This window comes from Capsaspora owczarzaki (assembly GCF_000151315.2).
Source record: "Capsaspora owczarzaki ATCC 30864 unplaced genomic scaffold supercont2.5, whole genome shotgun sequence".
Lineage (NCBI taxonomy): Eukaryota > Filasterea > Ministeriida > Capsasporidae > Capsaspora > Capsaspora owczarzaki.
Genome location: NW_011887296.1, coordinates 1,310,713 through 1,334,305, shown reverse-complemented (window position 1 = coordinate 1,334,305; position 23,593 = coordinate 1,310,713). Strand labels below are relative to the sequence as shown.

The 23,593-nt window shown below is 55.2% G+C and overlaps 7 protein-coding genes across 7 annotated transcripts; 3 read left to right on the top strand and 4 right to left on the bottom strand.

Moving 5' to 3' along the window:
• Positions 1–213: 213 nt before the first annotated feature.
• CAOG_03844 (hypothetical protein) lies at positions 214–1,414 on the top strand. The gene is made up of 4 exons (XM_004363515.2): positions 214–373; positions 560–694; positions 854–1,043; positions 1,183–1,414. The coding sequence occupies exons 1-4, from the start codon at positions 266–268 to the stop codon at positions 1,332–1,334; spliced, it is 585 nt and encodes a 194-aa protein (XP_004363572.1). The 5' UTR covers positions 214–265; the 3' UTR covers positions 1,335–1,414.
• A 170-nt stretch (positions 1,415–1,584) lies between these two features.
• On the top strand, positions 1,585–10,070 carry CAOG_03843 (DNA polymerase zeta catalytic subunit; the record flags this gene model as incomplete). Its single annotated transcript, XM_004363514.1, has 3 exons — positions 1,585–1,965; positions 2,116–8,313; positions 8,490–10,070. The coding sequence occupies 3 exons, from the start codon at positions 1,585–1,587 to the stop codon at positions 10,068–10,070; spliced, it is 8,160 nt and encodes a 2,719-aa protein (XP_004363571.1).
• A 32-nt stretch (positions 10,071–10,102) lies between these two features.
• On the bottom strand, positions 10,103–11,637 carry CAOG_03842 (hypothetical protein). Its single transcript, XM_004363513.2, has 3 exons — positions 11,486–11,637; positions 10,743–10,835; positions 10,103–10,625 (listed from the first exon to the last, which is right to left on the bottom strand). The coding sequence occupies exons 1-3, from the start codon at positions 11,598–11,600 to the stop codon at positions 10,198–10,200; spliced, it is 636 nt and encodes a 211-aa protein (XP_004363570.1). The 5' UTR covers positions 11,601–11,637; the 3' UTR covers positions 10,103–10,197.
• A 218-nt stretch (positions 11,638–11,855) lies between these two features.
• On the bottom strand, positions 11,856–12,316 carry CAOG_03841 (hypothetical protein; the record flags this gene model as incomplete). Its single annotated transcript, XM_004363512.2, has 1 exon — positions 11,856–12,316. The coding sequence occupies exon 1, from the start codon at positions 12,288–12,290 to the stop codon at positions 11,856–11,858; it is 435 nt and encodes a 144-aa protein (XP_004363569.1). The 5' UTR covers positions 12,291–12,316.
• Positions 12,317–12,913: 597 nt separating this feature from the next.
• On the top strand, positions 12,914–13,957 carry CAOG_03840 (hypothetical protein). Its single transcript, XM_004363511.2, has one exon. The coding sequence runs from the start codon at positions 13,015–13,017 to the stop codon at positions 13,840–13,842; it is 828 nt and encodes a 275-aa protein (XP_004363568.1). The 5' UTR covers positions 12,914–13,014; the 3' UTR covers positions 13,843–13,957.
• Positions 13,958–13,991: 34 nt separating this feature from the next.
• CAOG_03839 (hypothetical protein) lies at positions 13,992–19,345 on the bottom strand (the record flags this gene model as incomplete). The annotated part of the gene is made up of 14 exons (XM_004363510.2): positions 13,992–14,174; positions 14,285–14,371; positions 14,455–14,548; positions 14,646–14,750; positions 14,863–15,117; positions 15,192–15,294; positions 15,388–15,439; positions 15,542–15,937; positions 16,053–16,244; positions 16,359–16,523; positions 16,623–18,391; positions 18,492–18,653; positions 18,756–19,074; positions 19,217–19,345. 14 exons carry the CDS (start codon positions 19,343–19,345, stop codon positions 13,992–13,994), a joined length of 4,011 nt encoding a protein of 1,336 aa, XP_004363567.2.
• A 927-nt stretch (positions 19,346–20,272) lies between these two features.
• On the bottom strand, positions 20,273–23,008 carry CAOG_03838 (hypothetical protein; the record flags this gene model as incomplete). Its single annotated transcript, XM_004363509.1, has 1 exon — positions 20,273–23,008. One exon carries the CDS (start codon positions 23,006–23,008, stop codon positions 20,273–20,275), a length of 2,736 nt encoding a protein of 911 aa, XP_004363566.1.
• Between the last annotated feature and the right edge of the window lie 585 nt (positions 23,009–23,593).

Genomic DNA, 23,593 nt, shown 5'->3' with positions numbered 1-23,593 from the left:
GCAGTCTCCTGGCTCGCAGCCGCAGCGCGCGTCAGCCGCTTTGACATTGTACAAAAGGGGAGGGGCAGAACACAAATACAAGAAAAAAGTCGTTCAGTGCCAAGCTGTTTGGTCAGAGCGGTGGAGGTTGGTTGGCAGAGCGAGCCGTCGCCCGCTCAATGCTGATAGACTGAAAGAGGACTGACTGAACATGCATATCCACAGTCCTCTTTTCATACATATAGTACAGTACAGTACAACTCAGTCCACCTTAAAAAAAGCGCAAATGGTCGCAACCGACTTTGCCATCACCGTTCTGCTGCTGGGCAAGGAGGACGTCGGCAAGAGCAGCCTCGCTCAGACCTTTGTCGAAGGCCGCCACGATCCCACTGCTGTAAGTAGTGCAACATGGTTTTCCAACCCCCCCCCCTTTTTGTTTTGTATCGCTATCCAGGTTTGGCTCGAGTGGAAGCAGCAGGTTTTGGCTGGAACGACATTGGAAAAAATTGGCTGAAAGCTTGCATTGAAGAGCTCAACTCGCGCGCGCTGCTTGTTCCACTCCACTCTTCCGCGACATTAGATATCGCCGACGGTCGAAGACATGTACGAGTGCGCGACCGAGATCAGCCCGGGACGCGTCGAAACGCTGCACATTGAGGACATTGGCGGCGGTGCTCAGCCAGCATTGCGCCAAGCTCACATCCGCCGCGCGCAGGTATACAAAGGGTCAACACTTGTTGCATTGCATGAGCATCATTGTGCTTGCATTTGCCGCGAGACCGTGGTGGAACGGCGAGATGAGCAAACCAAAGCAACGAACGCTGAGTGTTTCTGCATCCTCATCATTCATCTCCATTGGATTGGATCACTGCAGGGATTTATTCTAGTGTACGACATCACGGATTCGGAATCATTCCGCACAGTCATCAAGCTGCGCAAGGAGGTCGAGGAGGCGCGTGGGAGATCCGTGCCAATATACGTTGTTGGAAACAAGCTCGACTTGGAAGGGATAAAGCGACAGGTCTTTGCCGACGAGGTTCGGTCATGGGCATTGACCCAGTCAGGTATGAATGTATTGGCCGAGATGATTCGTTTGTTTGAGGGGGTAGGGGGTAGGGGCGGCAAAGTGGCTGTGGATTGATGCGAGCTGTTCTCGTTGTTTCTCGCCCGACTCACTCATCCCTCGTTGGCTTGAACTTGTAGCGACATTCTATGAAGTCTCGGCTCGCACGGGAGCAAACGCCAGTCAGCCCTTTGTGGATATTGCGCGAGCAATCGCAAGTACCAAGGTCGCCAAGCGCGGCAAAGTCTCGCTGCGATCGACCCTTGCTGCCGTTTCCAAGTCAACCATGTAACATCTATGTTTTGTGTGTTTTTGTTTGTTGTTGTAGCTGCTGTGTTCGTGTTACCTCCCCAATGTACAGTCAAAGCGCCAGGCGGTCTATCAGTCAGATTGAACAAACCCAAAGCAACACTGTAGATCTACTGCACAATAGCTACATCCAATATCTTTCTTTTAAAAACAAAACGGCCTCAGTCGTCATCCTTGGTTTGTTTTTCGCTTTGACTGAGACGCATTCACTCAGACCAAACGTTTGCAAACGGATGCAACGGCCGCCGCAGAGCTCAAAGCCGCCCGATCGGCCCTCAAGCAGAGAGCGCACATACTGGTCTCCACACGGCAATCACGACCGCGTGGTCGACGATGGCGACGACAAAGCTCATGCAGCCCATGATGATGATGATCATGATGACAGCTCGCATGCAAGCTCAGCTCCTGCCCCGCCGGCGTCAGCGACTGCCAACCAGACCCCGGCCTTCTTCTCGATGCGCATTGTGGATGCCGATTCATACATGACTGCCCCGGTGCCGTCGCTCGATGTGATGCGCACAGACCACGACGGATCATCGTGCCACCGCGTTCCCGTCATTCGGCTCTACGGATCAACGCCAGCCGGCCAGCGTACCTGCCTGCACATACATCGCGTAAGCACACAGCTCCTCAGAGTACCAGACGATACAACAAACAAACAAACAAACAAACAACAAACAAACAAACACCAGAGGAGAATTGCACAAAGCAGTCAATCTCAGATTTCTTGTCCTTCTGACTTTTTGTTTTTTTGTTTTTGACAGGTATTTCCTTACATTTACATTCCCTACTACGGACCAACTTCATCCGACCGCGATGTACGACAGTACTGCTGCCAGATGGCCGTTAGTATCGACGTCGCTGTGGACGCATTCAATAACACGGGATTCTCTGCTGGCGGAGATTCCACCGCCGCAAGCGTTGCCGCATCAAGGCAGAATCCGGGGCTGTCGGGACCTGGGCGACCTGCCGCACAGCAAGCTGGCGGGTTTGCCAACATGCGTCGCAAAGGCCAACATGTCTTCAAGATTGTCCTGGCTCAGGGCGCGCCATTTTACGGATATGCGCCGAGGGATCGCCTCTTCCTCAAAATCTTCCTGTTCAATCCTGCCACGGTTGGCAAGGTGGTGCACTTGCTCCAGAGTGGCTTTGTGATGGGCCGTGAGTTTCAGCCGTACGAGGCTCACATCCCGTTCCTGCTCCAGTTTCTCATCGACTTTAACTTGTACGGGATGAATTTCGTGCAACTGTCGCTCGCTCGCTTCCGGCAGCCGCTCGCTCCAGAGTGCGGCGTCAATCCAGGGCGAATCCACGACTATTGGCGACCCGTGTCTGTTGTCGCAGCTGGTGTCACGTCCGCATTTTCCGCCGAGCCGATTCCGAGTCAGCACTCTTTGTCTCACCCACACACGCCAGTGCAGACTTCCAGCACCCCTCCGCCCGCTTTGCTCAAGCTCTGGAACAGCCCAGCCGCTCGACGAGTGTATGGTCCGAGCGGCGGTGGGTCTCAGGATGCTGCTCCTCACGCAACGCACCAGTTTTCTCCGTCCAAGGCAGGCGCAACAACAGCAAGTGACGCTGCGTCGTCGTCGTTGTTGGCGGCATCAAGCCTGCCATCGCCCACCGTCTGGACAGCCGACACAATCCCCACAGAACTGCTGTCCACGCGAATGATTGCAAGACAAAGCACCTGTGAAATTGAGATTGATGCGCTCTGCTCAGAGATTCTCAACCGCCACGACATTAAAATCGCGCGGTTGACTGCCGCTTCGCAGCCAGGCACTGCATTCGGGCGCGGGAGCGTGCAAGAGCAAAATCTGGTCCAATCCCTTGCTTCCCTCTGGGACGACGAGCGAGCCCGGCGGCGCAGCGACCGCATGTCGTCCCAAATCACCCCGCCAGGAACCCAAGAACGGGAGCTGCCGGCCCCAGCCCCGTTTGATGTCCAACTTCGCCAACGCATGCATGATCTCGTCACGCTCCAGCCTGACGACGCGCGAGACATGGATGATGTGCGCGTTGGTCGCGCTCCAACGCTCCCTTCAACTGTAGTAGACACGACCATGTTCCCTTCACAGCAGCATCGAGCCATGCCTGTGGTTTTGGCAAGGTTAAGCCATGGGCAAGCCGCGCCAGGAGGGCCAGCCAAGGTGCTGTTCCACGCTTTTGAGCCAGAGACCTTTCACTCGGATTGGCGCGAGGGCGCCTTGTCGCCTCTGGGTCTCGTGCATGACTTTCCTCGCGAAGCAGCGTCGCCCATCCCTGGAATGGCAATGGGAAATGGTCCTCGCGAGTCGGCCTTTTCGCGCGTTGTCGCTGGAGCGCCAGCTCCGCCTTTCGCAGCATCGTCGTATTCCGAAGAGTCGCAGCCTCGAGACCGATTCGAGACCTCCATGATGGAAGCCGCCATGAATGAGGCCTACGAGCTTTTGCAGCAAGATTTGGGGCAAGACGGACGATCGGCTTCCGACTCGCAGGCAGCCATGTCCACCACCTCGTTGCACACTCCAGCGCGACCGCAGCAGCCCAACCCGCGCGTTGCCGCCACTCCCTCAAGTCAATTCCAGTTGCACGGCCCAGAACCGCGGATGAAACACATCCAGCCAATGCCTTCAGTGGGCATGCATCGAGCCTTGTTTCCAGAGCCGATGCAAGAGTCGTCCAATGTCCACGAAGACGACAGCGAGCCTCCACTTCCCACCAATGTGCAACCAATTGTTGACACGGCTCGCCTTGAGGAGCCAGCGGAAGTGAATGAGATGCTGTCTGTGCTGGAATGGCTCGAAGACCGGGCTCAGGGTCTCACGGAGCAGCAGCGCGAAGAGCACGCGCATCTGGCTGCTGATGAGCCCGCAGAGGACGAACTTGATGGAAATGCGGTACATGGACGCGACAACCCGAACGCGGCTGGTGACCATCATCACCACCACAGTCAATTTCCCACCAGCCTTTCAGATTCAGCTGCCGACGAGAATCTAGTCGCACAAATGTCCCAGGCTCCCAAACACCTCAAACAACCAGAATTTGCGCCTTCCGGTGCTCAGCCGCAAACGTCCTCGTCGAGATCAGCCGCCATCAAATCCCTGCCTGCAACAGATACCGACGAAATGCAACAAGTCATCTGGACCGGGCACACAGGTCATAGCTCGTCTGGAGGGGTGTCGGCCAGCGACTCGTCCTCGTCCAAAGCAGCGCGCTCTACCAACCATGCGGTTTCCATGGACTCGGCTGTTTCATCCGGACCGACCTGCTCCTCGGTCACCTCAGTGCCCCCAACGTGGGCTACATGCCAGTCAACCTTGTGGAAACCGTTGCAATCTTTGCACAGTGACTGTTGCCGTGATGATGATGATGATGACGACGCTGGCTGGTCGCCTACCCTGCACGGCTGGCAAGGCTTTGCCCACGGGCCTGACGAACTTGCACGTTCGATTCTGTCCTTCTGGTCACCCGAGCCCTCCCGATCAGGCTCGCCTCTCCAACAGGCGTTCACCGAGCGACGCAACGCAATCGACACGTTTGACCCATTCAACCCCGAGCATGTCGCCAGCGTCTGTTTCTTGTTTCAGCCTCCGCGGTGCGATTCGCCCACCCATGCTCCAGCTTCCTCTCAAGAAAGCATGCATCCAAGCTCTGCAACACCTGCTCGTCATGTTGCCATGCACGTGTCACCTTCAGCTCGCGATCCGTCTCCCGTCGCCCAGGACACGGAGGACGATGTCATCATGGTGATGGATGTTGAAGCGAACGAGCGCCGTCAGAGCAGTGCTACTACTGCAATGGACTGCGGAGGGACGGCGACCATCCAAGATGTGTACACCTTTGCGGCCAAGCCGCCGTCTCGCAAGCTTGTGCAGGACTCGCTGCAGCCAAAGTACCACTTGCCGAGTGTGGCGTACACGGAACCCTTTTTCGGCAACCCGAAAGACGTGCCGCCAGCACCAACCGTCTTTGCTGGTCGAGAGTTTCCAATCAAGTCCAATGTTGTGGCATGTCTCCCAGAGTTTCATCAGCGACACAAGACGGGGCGGCAGTGGAGCTTGTACAATGCAGAATCCAGCGCGTTTGCTCGTCGCGTCTCGACGCTCTCACATCACGATGATCACGCTTTGGAGCAGCAGCCCATGCCAGGCCGTTCGCAAGATCTGCCGAGCAGCAGTGGCGGCGACCTTGTGATTTTGAGCATGTCTCAACACTCCTTGCCGGAAGAGCGTGCAGCCATTCCATCGCGCATGCCACCTCCGCCCCGCGGCCTGGAGTTCTGGAAGGCCAAGTACGGTGCTCTGGGCCAGCTGCTGGGCGACACGTCCGTCCTCGACCAGCTCGTTGCATCGCCAGACGAGCGCGCGTTTGTGCCTGGACTCTTGCCACCTTCGTGTCTCGACGTCAAGCACTGGTTGGGGTTGCACACGGACAAGAAGCCTGCTCGGTCCGTCGCACGGCCGCCTCCAAAGTCGCTCGATACCTCTGTGATCCATGCCAGTCTCTCGCAGATCGAAGGCCCGACACCGCGGAACGAGCACCAGTTCAAGGCCAGCCCACTGGCGATCGCAGAGGAGGCTCAGGCACTGCACGGCGTGCAGCATGTCACCATCTTGAGCTTGGAGGTTCATGTCAATACGCGGGGTGACTTTCGTCCAGATCCCGAGCACGACCGCGTTGCTGCCATTGTTTATCTCCTTCGGCATGATGCCGTCCATCACGTAGGTGGCCGCGACATTCAAGGTGTCATTATGGTTGCGCCGTCCCTTCCGACAGCTACAACAACAACAACAACCATGTATGACCGGGCATCGACGGCTGGATCACCGCTGCAATTCTCTGGTCTCACTGGCTGTCGCGTCACAAGTGTTGCTGACGAAACGGCGCTGTTCATGTCGTTCATCGACCTCGTGGCCCACTTTGATCCCGACTTTCTTGTTGGGTATGAGCTGCAGATGCTCTCGCTTGGCTACCTGGTTGATCGAGCCCGCCGCTTGCAGCTGGATTTGTGCGCGCGATTAGCGCGATGCCCCACGGTACCTGTGACGGAGAGCGAGTCGGGTTCCACGAGTGCTGCTGCTGCTGCGGCTCCACCCAATGTCTGGAAACGCTCAAACGTCACTGACAAGCAACAGCAGCAGCAGCATCAACAGCCTCAGCAGCAACAACCTCAGCAGCAACACCCTCCTCCAGACCAGTCGACAAGAGGAGACGCGGCAGACGCTGCTGAAGCGTACAACTACTCACATTCCTCGGGACTGCAGATCGGCGGACGTGTGGTGCTCAATGTGTGGCGGCTCATGCGGTCGGAGATTGCGCTCAACATTTACTCGTTTGAGAACGTCGTCTACCACATTCTGCACCAGCGCATTCCCAAGTACACGTTTCGGACATTGTCCGATTGGTGGCTCGGTCAGTCGCTTGTGCGCAAGGGTGTCGCCTCCGACCTGGCCTTTCAGCGCTCGCCGTTCGCCGGCACCTCGTCCAATTTGAGTCGATGGCGCACGGTGCAGTATCTGCTGACCAAGGCGCGCCTGTGCATCGACCTGCTTGATGAAACGGACTTTATTGGTCGCACAAGCGAACTTGGTCGCATCTTTGGAATCCTGTTCGAGTCTGTGATTACACGCGGGTCACAATTTCGAGTGGAGTCCATGATGCTGCGGCTCGCCAAGCCGATGAACTTTATTCCCATTTCGCCGAGCAAGCAACAGGTCGCCCAAATGCGCGCGCCAGAGTGTGTTCCGCTCATTCTGGAGCCCGAGTCTCGCTTTTACACCTCACCAGTCTTGGTTTTGGACTTTCAATCCCTGTATCCGTCCGTGATGATTGCGTACAACATTTGCTACAGCACCTGTCTGGGGCGAATGTCGCGCGGGCTCGAACGTGCCTTTGGCATTTCGACGTTGCAAGTCCCCAAGTCGCTCTCGGCATCCATTGCCGATTCCGCCACCTTGACCCCGAATTCCGTCATTTTTGTGAAAAAGACTGTGCGAGTTGGAGTGCTTCCCCGCTTGCTCGATGAGATTCTGAGAGCGCGCGTGATGGTCAAGGACGCCATGAAACGGCTCGACAAGAAGATTCGCCAGTTGCAAGAGCAAGATGCAGCGTCAATGCCGGGCGCAGCACCAAAGACAGAAGCAAGCAATGCTGCTGGGCATGCAAAGACAGGTCAGCAGCAGTCCAGGGAAGAAGGCGGTTTATCGTCCGGTTCCGACACTTCTTCCGACGATGACAGCGATTCGGAAGACACGGGGTCTCATCGAAGTGAGTTTGACACTGACGGGTTGATTTCCGCCTCCGACTTTGGCAACGGACCACGTCTCCGACAGCTGGCTCGAGTCTGGCGATCCAAGGGAGTCAAAGCATCAGGTCGGTCTGCTGTCAATGCCGATGCTGCTGCTGCTGCTGCTGCCACCACCCATCGCTCGCAGAAGAAACCAGAGGACGCGGGAAATACATCATCCCACACAAATCCACCGTCCCACCCGTCCGCGACAACCGGGAGCCATTCCACTCGGAACAGCGTGTCGGCGGAACTGAACGAGCTCCGGGCATTGCGGCGCATCTTGAATGCACGCCAGCTTGGTCTGAAAATGATTGCGAATGTGACGTATGGCTACACGTCTGCCAACTTTTCCGGTCGAATGCCATGTGTGGAGATTGCGGACAGCATTGTGGCCATGGCCCGCCAAACGCTCGAGCGGGGAATTGATCTCGTCAACAAGACTTCAAAGTGGGGCGCTCGAGTTGTGTACGGCGACACGGATAGCATGTTTGTGCTTCTTCCTGGTGCCACGCGCGAGCGAGCCTTCCAGGTTGGTCGAGAAATTGCAGAAAGTGTGACGGCCATGAACCCAAGTCCAGTTCGTCTGAAATTTGAAAAGGTCTACCATCCGTGCGTTCTACAAGCCAAGAAGCGCTATGTCGGTGCTTCGTATGAGTTTGACGAGCAGCGCGAGTTTGTTTTTGATGCCAAGGTAAAGCAAGCAAAACGAAAAGCAACAAAAACAAAAACAACAACAACAACAAACAACAAACAAACAAACAGAAAAAGCAACTCGAAAACAATGCCGCTCCTTTTGCTTTGATGTGCACTTTTCTGATTGTTGTGATGGCATGCTCTTGCACACCCCTTTGTTGTTTGAACGTACAGGGCATCGAAACCGTACGACGAGATGGATGCAAGGCCGTTTCCAAGACGCTCGAAAAGTCGCTCAAAATTCTGTTTCGGTCGGCAAATCTGTCGCGTGTCAAGGCGTACGTGCAACGCCAGTTTCGAAAGTTACTCGAAGAGCGTGTGGCCTTGTCAGACATTGTGTTTGCCAAAGAGTTGCGCGACATTGGTGGCTACAAGGACCCGCTGATGCAGCCTGTCGCGCTGCTCTCCATCCGAGCTCGCGAGCGCGATCCGCGTGCATTGCCCCGGCACGGTGAGCGCGTACCCTATGTCGTGGTGCACGGGCCTCCTGGATCGCGCCTCATTGACGGTGTGCGGGCGCCCGAGGAGTTTCTGAACGATCCGACACTGCGCATTCATGGGACGTACTACATTACTCGCCAGATCATTCCGGCTCTGGAGCGCGTCTTCCAGTTGGTCGGAGTCGATGTCCGCTCGTGGTTTGACGAGCTGCCCAAGACGGTGCGACTCACCGCGCAGTCGCGTCGCCATCTCCAGATGCGGCAGCGCATGGCCGAGATGCTGCAGCACCGCCAGCGAGAGGCCCGCCAGCTTCAAATCGAAATATCAACCGGCGAAAGCCACGATGGAGACGCGGAGGCGGCAACCGCAGGTATCCGCGAGGCTTTCCCGTGGGCCACCAGCACCAGCAGCAGCAGCAACAACAACAACAACAACAACATGCCAAATGCCTCAAGCATAACGCTTGGTGGTGGCGGATTTGGCAATCGCCGAGCCGCCATCGGCCGAGGAGGTCGCGGCAACAAAACAACCAGCGCGGCACTGCGTGATGTCAACAACAAGACCATCTCGCAGTTTTACGCCTCAGTGCACTGTCCCGTGTGTGCTGGGATTATTTCTGACGGTCAGATAATTTGTGTATCGTGCCGCACAAACTCACAGCAGACGGCGCTCTTGTTGTCTGCGCGCATGGCTCGCTGGGATGGGAGCTCGACTCGGTTGGAAGCGCTCTGCGGGTCGTGCGCCAATGGTCCGGCAGCCGGCGACCTCTGCGTTTCGCTGGACTGTCCGGTCAACTACGATCGGCATCGCCTCAACGGAAAACGGGTCTTGCAGTTCGAGTATCAAGAGATTTTGTCCCTGCTCGACGCAAGGGCAGCGGGTGGTGGAAATGGTTCCAGTGCGCCTGCACCGTCGGTGTCAGCTCTAGCTCCTCTGCACCTTCCCTCGGAGCGACAGAGTCGAGCTCGCGATGATGATGATGTGAGCGTCAGTCATGTTATCGATGACAGCGACGCCGCGCCGAGCGTGATACCGCAAGAGCAATTCCAAGCGGTTCGCCAAGCACAACGGCCCAAACTGGTCGACGCCACCGCGCCAGACGATGATGGAGACGATCATCCAGTTGATCCAGGTCACCCCGTTTTATCAGAGGCGCAAGTCGAGTTTGCGCGGCAGACGGTCGAAAGTGCTCCGCCGCAACACCAAATTTCCGTCCTCGATAACACGAGTGCATGCATGGCCGATCGCGAGGATGTCCCTGGCCGTTCCCCCGGATTTCTTTTAGCGTGGGAGGCTTTGTCGTCCCAACGCTAGCCATGGATTCTGCTCATTCACTTTGAAACCTATGCTCATTGATTATTTATAAATTTGTATTCATTTAATCTCGCTCCCCGGACCAAAAAGTCGAGGCCGTTGGGGAAGGAATGCAGTGAATGCAACGTTAGTTCTCGCTCGGTGAGTTCTTGAGGTTGGCGCTGGCAACCAGGCTTTGCTTGGCCACATCCTCGCTGCGAGAGTAGCGGCGGAAGCGGAAGAAGTTGATGATGGCAACAACAGCCCAGGACACGGTGCTAATCCATGCGCCCGCCTGCGTAGCGAGCAGGTTGTTGTAAAAGTTGCCGGCCGAACCAGAGTCAAAGGCCTCCTGCACCTTATCCGCCAGGGTTGAGCAGGACAGGGGCGAGACAGAGTCGCACGTCGCCTTGAGGCCCGCGGTGGCAACAATGCCCGCGGCCAGCATAATGACGACTTCCATCGCAGCCACAATCAGCTCAATCAGCGACCAGCCGGAGGCGGTCGTGTCCTTCCTGCAGATCGAGACGATGGTCAGAATGGCGAAAACGGCGGCCGGTGCGAGGCAGATGATGCCTGTTGACACAACAAAAAAAGGACCAGAATAGTGATACAGTTAGTTCATAGGTCACTTTGTTGTTGTTGTTGTAGATTTCTGAGCATTTTTGATGTTTTTTTTTTTTCGGTTCTTACCGGCAGCGATGAGAAAGTCGCAGTACGTGATGCTGCCCATGATGTCGTCGAGGGTGCCCGCGTGCTTCCAGTCCGAAAACAAGATGCAGAATCCTAATATTTAATAGTAGCAAAGCAAAAAGCAAAAGCAAAAGCAAAGGCAGAGTGTTGAGACAAAGTGGGAGAATAAAAAAAAAAAAAAAAGATACAATGTTTTTGTTTTGTTATTTTGAAAATCGTAACGAAAAAATATTCATTTTAAAACGCATGCGCATACAGCGAGTTCATGAGTGTGGATAGGGATTTGTAAATTGCTGTCATTGATGCATTGTATTTTTTGGTATTTTTCCCGCGTCTGCCACGCCAGCTCCGATACTCCCACCCCCCTTCGTCGCTCCCACCCCTCGCTTCCCCCCCCTCCCCTCTCTTCGCTCTCTCAGTACTCCACCGCGTTGCACTCCCCCTCGCCTTCGTTCTCGGCTTCGTCCTCGGCTGCCCTCCCTTGCTGCCGTTCCCATCATCGTTCCTTCTTACTCTCTTACCTCCTTCAGCTACCTCTCCACTCTCCCTCTCTCCACTCTCCGTCTAGACACACTCCAATGAACAGCCATTCAATGGTGATGACTGTGACTTTGCTTGTTGCAGTGCACGTAACGCTTGCCCACTTGCGTTCTGTGACACGGTCCTCGCGCATTTCGCCCAAACCTGAGCCACACAGCGCCACAGAGAGTGTCGTTGTTGTTGGATGGTTGTGTGTTCATTACGGTTGCCAGCAAAGGTCATGTTTTGGACAGTCACGCCGACAGCGGCGGCAACGATGCAGCCGCAAATCACATTGAGAAAGTGTGCAATAAAGCGAAGCACAGCAATGAAAGCCATCTCAGAAACTAAGGAGCAAGAATCAAAAGAAAGTAAGAGTGGGCAATGCAAAGTTTAATGGAAAACGAGCTAATTCGGGTGTCGAGTGCATGTAATGCGGAAAATTCAGTGATTGACGAGATTTCCGCTTTGTCATTTCCAGTATGAACACGTCGCATCTCTGGATGAGCTTGATGAGCTTGATGAGCTTGATGAGCTTGGTGAGCTTGATGCCGACTACGAAGCGCTCGTCTTGGCAAAATTGCTTGGTAGTATCTAGCGATCTGCTGGAGTTGTGGCGCTCGGTGCGCTGGGCTCGTTGACAACCCGCCAAGGACTTGGCCGCTCAAAGATGAACAGGTTGAGCATCAGGTTGTGGAATGTCAGCGCGTTGTAGAGCACCTGACGGTCGTTGAAAAACATGTGTAAAACCGCCTGCTTTGCCACCTCGGCGTCCCGATGGGTATCGCGATAGTCCAGGATGCGCTCCATGCCACCGGGGCTGTACGTGTTCACATAGTCCTCGTAGGCATCGCGCCGAGCACTCAGATCTTTCACGTGGTCGCAGCGAGCGGTTTCAAAGAGTTCGCGCAGGTACACTTTGGTGCCGCTGCTTTGAACTCTTCCGAACTCTAAAAGCGTCGAGTAGATCCGCTGGCATCCGCTGAGCGTCTCCCGCTCATCCAGTTGCGATGTCTTGGCGGTGTTCATCGTGAAAAGAAAGTGGTGTGCTTTTGGGCACAAAGAAAAGTGGCATCGCCAAGAGAATTCCAAACTCAACAATCTCTGCCCACGGATTTTTCGCCTCCTCGTTCAAACTATCTGATCAGAAATTCTAGTACATCGAAACCGAGCGAGGGAGCAAAAGGGGAGGGGTGATGGATCACAATTCAATCGTATCACCAAAACTCTCTCTCTCTCTCTCTCTCTCTCTCTCCCCGCCCCCAAGGGCAGCAAGCCTAGGTAGCAAACAAAGGTAAGCAACATGCTCACTGAGAGTGACGCCGGGGATGCGAGTGATCCTATGGTCACAACTGAACGTTCTCAAAAAGAACGCTGCTCCCACTCTTTGTAACTAAAGCCTCCGCACCCGACAGCGCGAACTTGGCATTCACCATCCACCGTTCCCCTCTACATGGTCGATGTGTCATGCGAGTCACCTCCAAGTCACAAAGCGAAATGAGATGAATCGCAGAAACACAACAAAAACAAAACAAATCTCGAAAAGACGTCATAGCCCGTTTTTGGCATTTTTGGATTTGACCTGTTTACGTAACGCGATTCTCCACTCTCGCTCCCGTTCAAAAAGCGCAACTGACGCCAGTCTTTCCTCTTATTCAATCAACACACACTTTTTTGTGATTGAACTAACACGGCTACAACACACGGTAGCTGCATCTCACAACAAAACATCGCATATCCCCACGCACCAAAAATGCCGTCTCAGGGCCAGTTGCTGCACAAGGCTTTCGAGCAGGCCAATCTGCCGCTCACCATCACCGCAACTGCGCGCGAATTCGCTTGGGGCGCTCGCGATTCGACCTCCTTCTTGATGGACATCCGAAACACAAAGGGACTCGGCAAGAACGAGTTCAAGCAAAAGTTTGTCGCCTACCTGGGCGATGGCACCGACCTCCAGGTTACCAACGTCGATCCGGCACTCCACCAACTTGTGCTGACCGTGCAAGAGCCCGTGCGCGAAATTGTCACGGTTCGCCGCGAGTGGATGATGATGGAGCGCCGCTATATCGAGCATACCGACCGGCAATGGACGACCGGAAATCTGCATTGCCACCTGGTCGGCGTTGACGAGGGCCACTTGTTCTTCTGCGAGCTCCCAAACGTCGTCTCCACCGTGCACCAAGCTCACCAGCTCCTCCGACCCAAGCAGCTCGTTAACAAGCCCAAGACTGCCTTCAAGCGACAGGGCGAGTGGTTTTTGGTTCCCGTGCCCGTGTCGGAGTGCGCCAAAATCCAAGAAGCAGCCACACCAGTTGCTCCGGCCCCCTTTGAGCCATGGGGAAGGGCAGTTCCTAACGTTCAAACTCACTATCGCAATACTGCGCTTGGCGTGCACATCGGCCGCGGTCCCGGCCGTGGACATGTCGCCGACGAGATTGTTGTGTATGGCGGTCGCGAGTTTGCTCGTGGCAAGCTGCAGCATCCCGACCACGTGCCGCGGCATCTCAAGGACTGGCACGAAGTGCTCCGAAACCAGGAGAAGACCTCGAATGTTCTCAAGCACACCAATTGGATGGACTGAAGAGAGGAACTCGTTGTCAGTTGTCCGTTGTCGTTGAATGTTAAGGAAGGTTAAGTGTTGTTGTTGCTTCATTGTAAATAATACCAATCACCCATTATCAAGCTTTGTGGATCGAGTCAACCCAAAACAGACAAAGTGCAGCAAAAACGTTAATGCTTCTTATTGGACTTCTTGCCGCCATCAATAAAGCGGACGAGCGAGTCAATGTCGTCCATGTTGAGATTCTGCTTCTTGCTTGATGCCCGTGCTGGGGCCGGGGTGGCTGCCACTGCAGGGGCCGCTCGTGCAGTGCGAGCTGCGAGAGCCTGCGCTTGAGCCTGCGCTTGGATTTGCTACAAAGTGGTGCCACAAAAAAATGGAAACAGAAACGGGACGACCACGTCAGAACTGGTACACATCAACCAAAAAAACCAGGGATGGGCATCAACCAATCGGCACTCACCGAAACGCTAATCTTGGCAGCAGAAAGCGCCTGCATTTGCGCCAGCTGGTCACGATGGAAGACAGTATCGGCAGCATCCTTGCCAAACTGCCATCAGACAAATCGACACAAAAATTGAGCGCGAGCGACTCGGAACAAATGCGACACAGCCACAACAAACCATGACCTACCTTGGTTTCGCAAATCTTGAGCACTTCGCGTTCCATCTCGATGGCCTTCTTGAGGTTGTCGGCCAAGAACAGAGCAGAGGCCAGATGAGAGCGGCTACAGGACGAATGTGAAGGTGGGCAAGATAAATGTGATGAGCGCCCAAATGCATAGTACAGACACGTAAAGGTAGAAAATAAGTCAATCTACTCACAGCTCAAGCACTCGGTTGGAATCAGCGGCAAAGTGCGGCAAAGCATGCAAATCGGGCAGCGCGATTGACGTCGCCAAGAGCAGCCAGGCAGCGGTAGATGGCGAGCTACAGCGAGGAAACGACAGAAACAGACACCAGGATTGAGTCTTTGCGCCGAGGGCGGTTTTCAGCGCTCCAAAAACACGCCACATCCGCTCCCCCCCCCCAAAAAAAAAACCTTACATCAATGCGGCTCAGAACAGGGTGGTCGCGACCAAAGAGGACGAAAACGAGGTAGCGTCCACGCTGGAGGAACTTGAGTGCCATGACGTTGTCTTCCATTGCCTCGCAGAGCATGGCAAACTGCAAATATTGCTCAAGAATCAACGAAGAGTCCAGGCCAGCGGCACGCTCGGCGACAATCACGGCGTGCTTGGCAAACTGAAGCGTGGCGGCATCTTCGCCAAGACGCTCGTAGCATGCCGAGATGTGTCTGTGGAAGAGCGAAAACGTCAGTGACGAGGCATGTTTGTGCACGATACGCCAACGCACAATCAGGACACTCACTGGAGGATGGTCATCGAGGTCGTAGTCACAACGCCTTGCGTTTGCTCCGTGTGCAAAAGCGCCTGCATGAACATTTCAATGGCCGTGTTGATGTCGCCGTCGTCTGCAGGGAATGTGGGAGGGGGGTTCAAGGCGATGCAATGAGCAAAAAGTGCACCACCATCACACCGCCTACAACAGAACTGAATTGCTTTACCAGAGTGCAACTGCTGCGACGCGTCGTACACCAATTGGCGCACATCGGGGTTCTGTTCACAAACACACCCCACCCATTGTGAGCACGCGTGTTTGCCATCCAACCAATCTCGACATGGCACGAGAAAAAAAAAAAAAGAAAACAAAAACGTTACCTGCATGTCAATTCGCTTCACCAGGGGATAGACGTCGCGAACATCGGCGGCAGACAGCACAGGCTTTCCAGACTCGATGAGGTAGTCACGGGCTGAAAGTTGGATGCCAGTCTTGACGCAAACTGCGCGCAGCAATGGCACAAGCTCAATGCCAAAGGCAGCGCTGACGGCGGCAAACGAAGGAGCGGCGTTTTTGGCAAGATGTGCCGCAAAGTCAAAGCGGAAGTGCTGCTTGACCTCGTCGAAAATGGCCGCCCACAGGTTGGAGAGGGCAGAGGGAGCCTGCAATTCGGCAGTGGCGACTGGAAGCGATACGACCAGCGCAGCCTTGTTGGCCTTGTTGGGCTTGGACTTTTTCTTTCCGGCGTTGGCCTTGCCGTCTTGCTGCTGAGCGGCCTTCGACGAAAACAAAAAAAAAAAAAAACAAAAAACATGAAGAAACAAACCATTCGTCAGACACACCTGCTTCGGGTCTTTCGTCGAACATGGATCAACACGAGTAACACCATACCTCGCCTTGCAGAATCAGAGCGGTGGCGTCAGGGAAGACACACGACGAAGCGGCAGTGGCGACTGGAGCGTCGAACAGCGCGTTGAAAAACGATGCAACAGCGTCCGCAACAGCGTGGTTTTGGGAGTTGGACAGACGATGGCGCAGCATGCGCTTGGCCACACGAGCGATCATTTCGGAAGCAATCAGTTTCTGATCAAGACGAGCAAGGAAGGTTGTTGAGTGAGAGACTTTTTTTTTTGTTGCTGGTTTTTCCAACAAACTGCAAGAAAAGGGTTCATTCACGCAAAAATAAAAAGTCTGTACCTTGGCAAAGTGCGACGCCGACGCCTTCTGGTGCATGGTCATGATGTGGTTTAGCGCAGCGCCGAGGTAGCGCATATTCAGACCGTTCGAGTGCATCAGCTGTGTAAGCGCGTCACCATCGACTGGGAACGAAGTGCGGTTGTCACTGCGAACAAACTCGTCGGCCTGTCCAAATCAGAAGCAGAGAGAAAAAAAGTGAGAACAGTCGGGGCCCTGCTCCATCCAAATACGCACTCGACACGAAAAAAAAAATCCCCGACTCACCAAACGAAGAGTGCACGCGTTGGCAAAGGCGCCCAACGCGCGGACTTGAGCCTTCTCCTCGTCGGTGGCAAGATCTCCGAAACGCGTAAAGGTGTCGACGTTGACACGGGCTGTTTCAACCAGCGCCTCCATGTTCGCAGCGAATTTGGCTTCACGAGCAGCTTCAGCGGCGGCTTCCTCTGCCTGCTCCTCGGGTGTCTTTTCGGCAGCAGCAGCAACAGCATCGGCAGCCGCGGCCTCGCCTTCGGTTGCGGTCTTGGCCTTCTTGGCGGCAATCTCTTCGGCCATCATGGCGCGCCATGCATCGTTCGCCTGCTGCTTGAGGTGGCGCTCGAGCAGCTCACGGCGGAGGAGACACAGCTCGTGCTCCTTCTTGGGCACGTACACGGTCGGATCGCTCGGGATGGTCGAGCCGGGGGCAGGCAGCGGGGTGAGCTCGGGCATAAAGTTGACATCAACCGGAGTCAGACGCTGGGTCTCGATCATGTACATGCGGTTGTCGGCACCAAACACGCCACGAACATCAGCCGCAAGCACTGTCTGATGGGTTTCGTTCTCCTTTTCAGCCGAAGCAGGCTCGGCAGCAGCGTGCTCGGGGTCGGCAGCAGCGATGGCAGTCTCGACCTGCTTGAGGATCTTGCCGCTCGGGATGGCGTGCGGCTTGAGGCGCAGATGTTCGGCAACCTTGCCAAACAGGTCAGAGTACTCCTCGTTGTAGTTGTACATGGTGCCGTTGGGATCAAAGCCCTGGCGCAAGAACGGAGTGCCGTCCCGGCGGAAGATGCCAGGGAGCAGAGCCTGCGCGCTGACGCGGAAGCCGCGGAAATCAATCACCACAGCGAGCAGCTGGTGCAGCTTCTCGGGGAGCAGGTGGCGCAGCACCGAGATGGACTTGATGTCCAAGGCTGCGGCGGCGTGCACGGCAGCGCTGTTCTGGTTGAAGAGCTCGCGCGTGCTGTCGGGGAAGCAGAAAAAGATGTTGTTGTAAATGTACAGCTGCTGCTCGCGGGCGCCGCCGGGATTGACGGCGGGAATGTTGCCCGAGACGATTTCCTGGGCACCACGGATGGCTGCGCCAACAAAGTCATTGTACAAGTCGTTCAAGGCCGCGTCGCGGGCCAGGCGCTCGTCGGCGGTCTCGACGGGGGTGGTGGCCTGGACCTGCCATTCCTCATTCCAGTCACGCAGCTGGCCGGGGAGAGCGCTCGGCATCTCAGCGCGTGCACCCATGCTGAACTTTTCAGCGCGGAGAGCGTCCGACTTGTGACGGGCAAACGTCGGAGTGATGAACGTGTGACGCGGGAAAGCCATGGGCGCCGCCTCGTACACGGTCACGCTGCTCTTGGAGAGCAGCTCGAGCACATTGACGGGCTGGGGTGCTGGGGCGGCATCAGCAGCCGCCTCGCTAGTCTTGGGAGCCGTCTCTGCTGCTGGCACAGTCTCGGAAGCGTTGGCCTCCGTTGCCTGCTGCTGCTGCTGCTGCTGCTGCTGCTGCTGCTGCTGGTGCTGGTGCTGCTGCAGCTGCTGTTGACGCAAGTTGGCAGCCTCGGCGGCAACCAACAGCCTCTTGAACAGCGGGTAGTTGGCCTTGAAGACGGGGCTGGCTTGGCCGAGCACACTGGCGAGCGAGTGCGAAGCGAAAGGGCGAGAGTGCGGCAGGGGGTCGAACAGGTCGTCAGTCGAGAGGTTGCGGAAAAAGCCCGCTGCCGTGGCAGTAATGTGCAGAGTGAGGCCCTCTTGCGTCACAGCGGTCAGGTAGGCCAAGTCACCTAATTGATCGAGAAATGCCGACAGTCAGCGACAGATCAATTACAGGTTCATCATCAAAGACGAAGAGAGCAAAAGAACGTAAAAAGAGACAGCTCATACCGAGAAGCTTGCGGTGGGCAGGCACGGGGTTCCAGGTCGACAGGGAAACGGAAGAGATGAAGCGCTCGGCCGGAGTGACGTGGTGAGCCGGGAAGAAGAGCTTCAGAGATGTGCTGCTATCGGCCTCGGGCTCGAATGCATGGCGGGGGACAGCATGGGGAGCTGGAATGTCAAAGTTGTGAGTCGAAGTGAGTGCAAATAGGAATGTAGAACCAACCAGGGTCAGGAGCTCAAAAAAAAAAAAACCATGCCACAACACCATACCAGCATTGTTGTCGGTTGCACGAGCAGTGCCAGAGATGCGATCAAAGAGGTAGCTGGGAGCGGCAGTGGTGTCGGCCGTGTTGGCGAGAATCTGGTCCTGGATGATCTGGAGATGCGCGCGAACCTCAAACTCTGTGTAGACCTCAGGCTTGACAAGGATGGACGCGTCGGCACCAAAGCCGTCAATCGAGCCGAGAGGAATGCCACGCGGGAGCACGGTGCCATTGGCAAGCTCGAACTTGACGCACGTCTCAATCAAAAAGATGGGCTCGTTGACCAGTTGGATGATCAGGTCGTCCAGCACGGTCGTCGGCAGCGCCTGCAAGTTTTACAAAAGACCGGTGATCAACCAGAGTTCACAGAGACGCAAAGTGAGCTGAAACAACAATTCCATCCACAATCCACAGTGCATAAAAAGCAAAGAAACGAACGATCGAACGTGGGAACGAACGAAGGCGTACCATCAGAGTGATGCGCTGACCAGACAGCAGCGTGACGTGGATGGCGAATGGGGCTGGGTGCGCAACGGCATGGTCGTGCTCATCCGACTGCACAACTTCGAGCGTCGGGTCGATCGCGGTTTCAGCCATAGTGGTGGTGTGGTTTTGATCTTGCTCGATTCCTTTGTGATTGGGTTTCGGGTCTGAACAAGGCGACTTGTTTGCGTTCAAGTTGGCTTGTTTTTGTTGCTTTGGTTGGGTTGCGTTGGTAGGGATCCTTTGAGGGTCTCTCGATGGGGTCCACAGCAGAGTTGTCAATGTCTTGGCAGTCGGGGAAACGAACAGAAGGTTTTGACTGAGACAGGAGGCTTCTTTCTTGTTCTTCTTCTTGCAACGAGGGGAGTGCAAAATCACACGCTGGCAAGGGATCACAGACAAGGAAGTGCCGAACAAAGTGAGCTTTGGATACCAGCGAGTCATCGGCATCGATCATGGGTGTGGAGAATGGAGCGAAAGGGAAAAAAAGAAAAAAAAAAAAAAGAAAAAGGCACATGGCGTTTTGTATTGCAGCTCAGTTCATGGATCGCGCTGGCCTCCCTTCCCCTCTGTCGTCGTTCTGGAGCTGCAAGAAGATGGGCTGAGGCTGTAAAGTGTGGAAAAGGGGGTTGACAGACATACCCCATCAGCATGTTTGCGAAACGGAGGATGAAAGGGAGAAGGGGAAACTGGTTTTTGAGTGTCGAGCAGCGTGTTAATCGCCATCGCGCTCACTCACACACACACACACACACACTCACACACACACAACACACACACTCACACGCCACAGAGTCACCACACAACAACATAAACACAAAAGGCAGTGCATCGTGCTGCCGCAGTGAAGCGTCAGGCGATGATCGAACTGAATTGTTTGCAAGTTGGTTTCATAGCGAGATCATTTACCGACCAAAAGAAGAAAGACAAAAGAAAAAAGTACGAGTGATTCAACTGTGAAGCAGGATGGTTTGAGGGGTGTTCAATATTAATCATTCACAATTGAGCTCAAAAGCAAAAGTCAAACATGCAGGACTAGTTTCATACAAACGTGCGGCCTGTACTCTGCAAACGCAGTGCCCAGGCATCTGCCGCGTTCCATGTAAGTGGCTTAGATCGATTGGACTTGAATGCCAACGTGTCACTCATCTCGGCAAACGGACCGATTAGCAGAATGGGTTCGAGGGTATGTTGTTGGTTGTGATCGTTAACGCCGTTGACAAAATCACTCGGGAACGGAGAGGTCGAAAAAATGGCACGAACCCACAGAGATTCCAACGAAGTTTTCGCAAGCCATGCACGATACTCGTTACGACTTTCAGCGGTTTCCAAAATCGCCTTCTTGTCGGCATCCGTGAGGGTATTCGTTGGGTTGATGGTCGAATCCGTCGATGCAGCTCTGATAAGCCGAGTGGCTCTTGGCGCAAACTGACAGCCGGGCGACACGGAGCACAGCGCGTCATCCAGTTTTCCGGAACCCGTCTTGACCTGGATAGACAGCTGCCCGCGAGTACCGTTGCGCACCAAAGGAACGTGCAGGTCGATACGGCTGACGCCGCCCAGGATGATGGCGTTTGGATACTTGTCCACCAGACGATAGGCGGCTTTGCCGGAATGGGCGAGCCTGGCACATCGCCCAGTAACCAACACGTCGTCTAAGCAAGCGGGCCAGACAAAGTCCGAGACGAGGGCAAGCTTCAAGCAGTCTTTCAGAGAGACAGTTCCATTTGGGCTGCGCAGCACTGAACGTATCATGGCCCAGGCAAGCACATCTTCACACTCATCTCCCGCATTCGAGCGAGAGGCGCGCAGTTCGGCGCTTTCAATGGCGTGCGCCATGATCGGATCCCGGGCGTTGCCCAGCATGCTGGAAACAAGTTGCTCGAGGGCAATGCACACAATGTACTCGCGGTGTAGTTGGTAGGACGAAGCGACCGACGTCTGCGACTGGGCATGACTGTGACTCATGGACGGCGAGGACCCATCGATAAGCGGGGCGAGGGGTGGCACTTCGATCGTGTCACCGGGCGCGACCGGTGTAGAGCTCGCCACCGCACTAAAAATGTCAAAGCCGAGGAGAGAGCCATCGTCCTCCACCGAGCCATCGTCCTCCATGGATGGAGGCGAAGGTGTTTTGATGACGCCTACCATGAAGAGCAAACTCGAGTCGCGCAAGCGGTTGCGAATCTCGGGAGAAAGGCGGACAACGTTGCCACGGATAAAGTACTCGAAAAGCAAGCGTATCAAGCAAGGATGCTCCGGATGTTCCGTCGAGGTTCGCGGCTCCAGAACGTCCCTTTGGAAGTTGGCGATGGCAGTACTACAACCGGTGACCGCGGCGTCAGCAATACACTTGAGCAAATCGATCTGTGTGGCAGGTTTGCGCTTCCGCAGTAACAACACAAAGTCTTCAAAGAATGTGTAGAAGAAGAAATGCGGGCGGCCGTTGAACCTGTTCAAATAAGGCTCGAGGTCATTGATGTGCGATGGATCGAGGCGAAAGTAGTGTCGTAAGACATCAAACATCTCAGCGGCGCTGACAGCATGATTTGGCTCAAAGAACGACACGCCCGCGTTGAGAGGCGACGACCCGCCAGCACTGCGGAGCTGGCGGACGGCAGAGTTAGTATCTGCCGCAACGACAAGCACGTCGTAGCGCTGATCCAGCGAGTTGAAGACGAGGCGGAGGCCATAGAGCGCGTCGCAGATGAAACTACGTTTTGTCCTGTGGCGTCTGGTTACGAGCTCCTCGATGTGCTCCAGCTCGAGTCCCGATTCAAAGTCGTCCCAGTGGTAGAACAGGCCTTCGGCACCACGCAGCATACCGACCTCGTCGAACGCAAAGATAACGGGCGTCTCCTCGGAGCAAGCTGCGCGGAAGCGATTCATAACATTCTTGCAGTGCGTTTTGATCTGGTCAGGGGGCCAGTCTCCCTTGAGCCGCGCAAGATTTTCTTCGAGAATGGTAGAGACGCCATCCGAACCAAAGCTATTTTCGAGTGCCTGCAGCAACAGGACACGCAACTCCAGGTCGAGAGACAGACTGGCGTGGTGCTCATGCAATGCGTCAACGACGGCGAGCAGCCATTCGACGTGTGCAAAGACAAAGAGTCGGATGGCATCGAGCCCAAGTTGAGCCAGCTTGCGGAGGTGGAGCTTGACATCCTTCGGGACGGCGGCTTCGGAGTCGTGCGAGCGGTGCTCGTAAGCAAGGGAGCTCGCCTCGCGGTGTATGTCGCGCAAGTATCTCGTGAGACTCTCGGTTTGGGGCGTCAGTTGATCTTGCTTATACGAGAGGCGGATGAGAACGACAACGCCGTCGTCACGGAGATCAAACATGGCACGCGTCTTGCCCGATCCACTCGCCTGGATCATGACGACGATTTTGCTGCGTTGGGGGTTGGAGGTGCCGCAGCCAAGTTGCTTGGCCAATCGAGTATGTGTATCGCCGACCGTTTTGAGGAGGAAAGGATCAATGATCATGCTGCCTGTCTGGTTCCGCTTGACAATGCCAAGAGGGAGTGGAGTTTGGAGCATAGTTCCAAACTCTTTCGTCTGCGTACTTGGGTCCTGATCGCGCAGCGCAACCCACTTTTCGACGAACTGGCAGGCAAGCGGTGAGATGGTGTGATGGGTGGCACGGGTGGCACTGGCGGCGGCTGCGCGAGCGCTCAGTTGTTGCATCAGTGTGCTTGGATCGCATTGGCTGAGATAGGATTGCTCTAATACAAGTTGCACAATGGCGTCCACGTCGAACGGTTGCGGGTTGGAGGCCATGACTGTCAAACGACGATAGCGAACACACTGCTGCTGTTAGTCCCTGGTTCGGTTGCAACATCAATGCCGCACGAAAGCACATAAGCTCGTTTTTGACAGATACTTCTTTGCTCAATCTCACCTGCCAATATCTTTGGGGATGGGTTGCTCAAGACTAAGTAAGTGTGTTGTACATGTCAGTGGAAGCGAAGACCTGGACGGGAAGGCGAGGTGAGAGGGAGACGAGGAACTGAGAGGAACTAAAAAGTGAAAAAGGCGGGAAAAGGAGGATTGGACAATGCTGTCATTCAAGTGTGATGAGCCTGGTGTGATACTGGCACAATTTTCTGAAAAATACCTGTTGTCTGTCAATCAGTTCACGTTTGGTGTTCGTGTTCCGTTCTGCATGCCGGCAAGAACATTGAGTTTATTTTGCCGAAAGCTTGAGATTCTTGGATACAACGTGAATGAGCTGCTTGGACTGCCGAGCCAAGTTAGCTGTTGAAGCGACGCAGCTGAACGTCGAGCGTCTTGCATCTGACCTTAAGGACAAGGCTGCTGAGCTGGCTGCCCAAGTTGAGGCTGACGCTCGTCGCATTGAGGGCG

What these genes read in the sequence shown, in the direction of transcription:
- CAOG_03844 (XM_004363515.2), top strand. Translation starts at nt 266, where the DNA reads ATGGTCGCAACCGACTTTGCCATCACCGTTCTGCTGCTGGGCAAGGAG. An exon ending in GCCGCCACGATCCCACTGCT is followed by an intron (nt 374 to 559) that starts GTAAGTAGTGCA and finishes CCGCGACATTAG; the next exon opens with ATATCGCCGACGGTCGAAGA. An exon ending in ATGGGCATTGACCCAGTCAG is followed by an intron (nt 1,044 to 1,182) that starts GTATGAATGTAT and finishes TTGAACTTGTAG; the next exon opens with CGACATTCTATGAAGTCTCG.
- CAOG_03842 (XM_004363513.2), bottom strand. Translation starts at nt 11,600, where the DNA reads ATGGCTTTCATTGCTGTGCTTCGCTTTATTGCACACTTTCTCAATGTG. An exon ending in CATGACCTTTGCTGGCAACC is followed by an intron (nt 10,836 to 11,485) that starts GTAATGAACACA and finishes ATTAAATATTAG; the next exon opens with GATTCTGCATCTTGTTTTCG. An exon ending in CGACTTTCTCATCGCTGCCG is followed by an intron (nt 10,626 to 10,742) that starts GTAAGAACCGAA and finishes TTGTGTCAACAG; the next exon opens with GCATCATCTGCCTCGCACCG.
- CAOG_03840 (XM_004363511.2), top strand. Translation starts at nt 13,015, where the DNA reads ATGCCGTCTCAGGGCCAGTTGCTGCACAAGGCTTTCGAGCAGGCCAAT.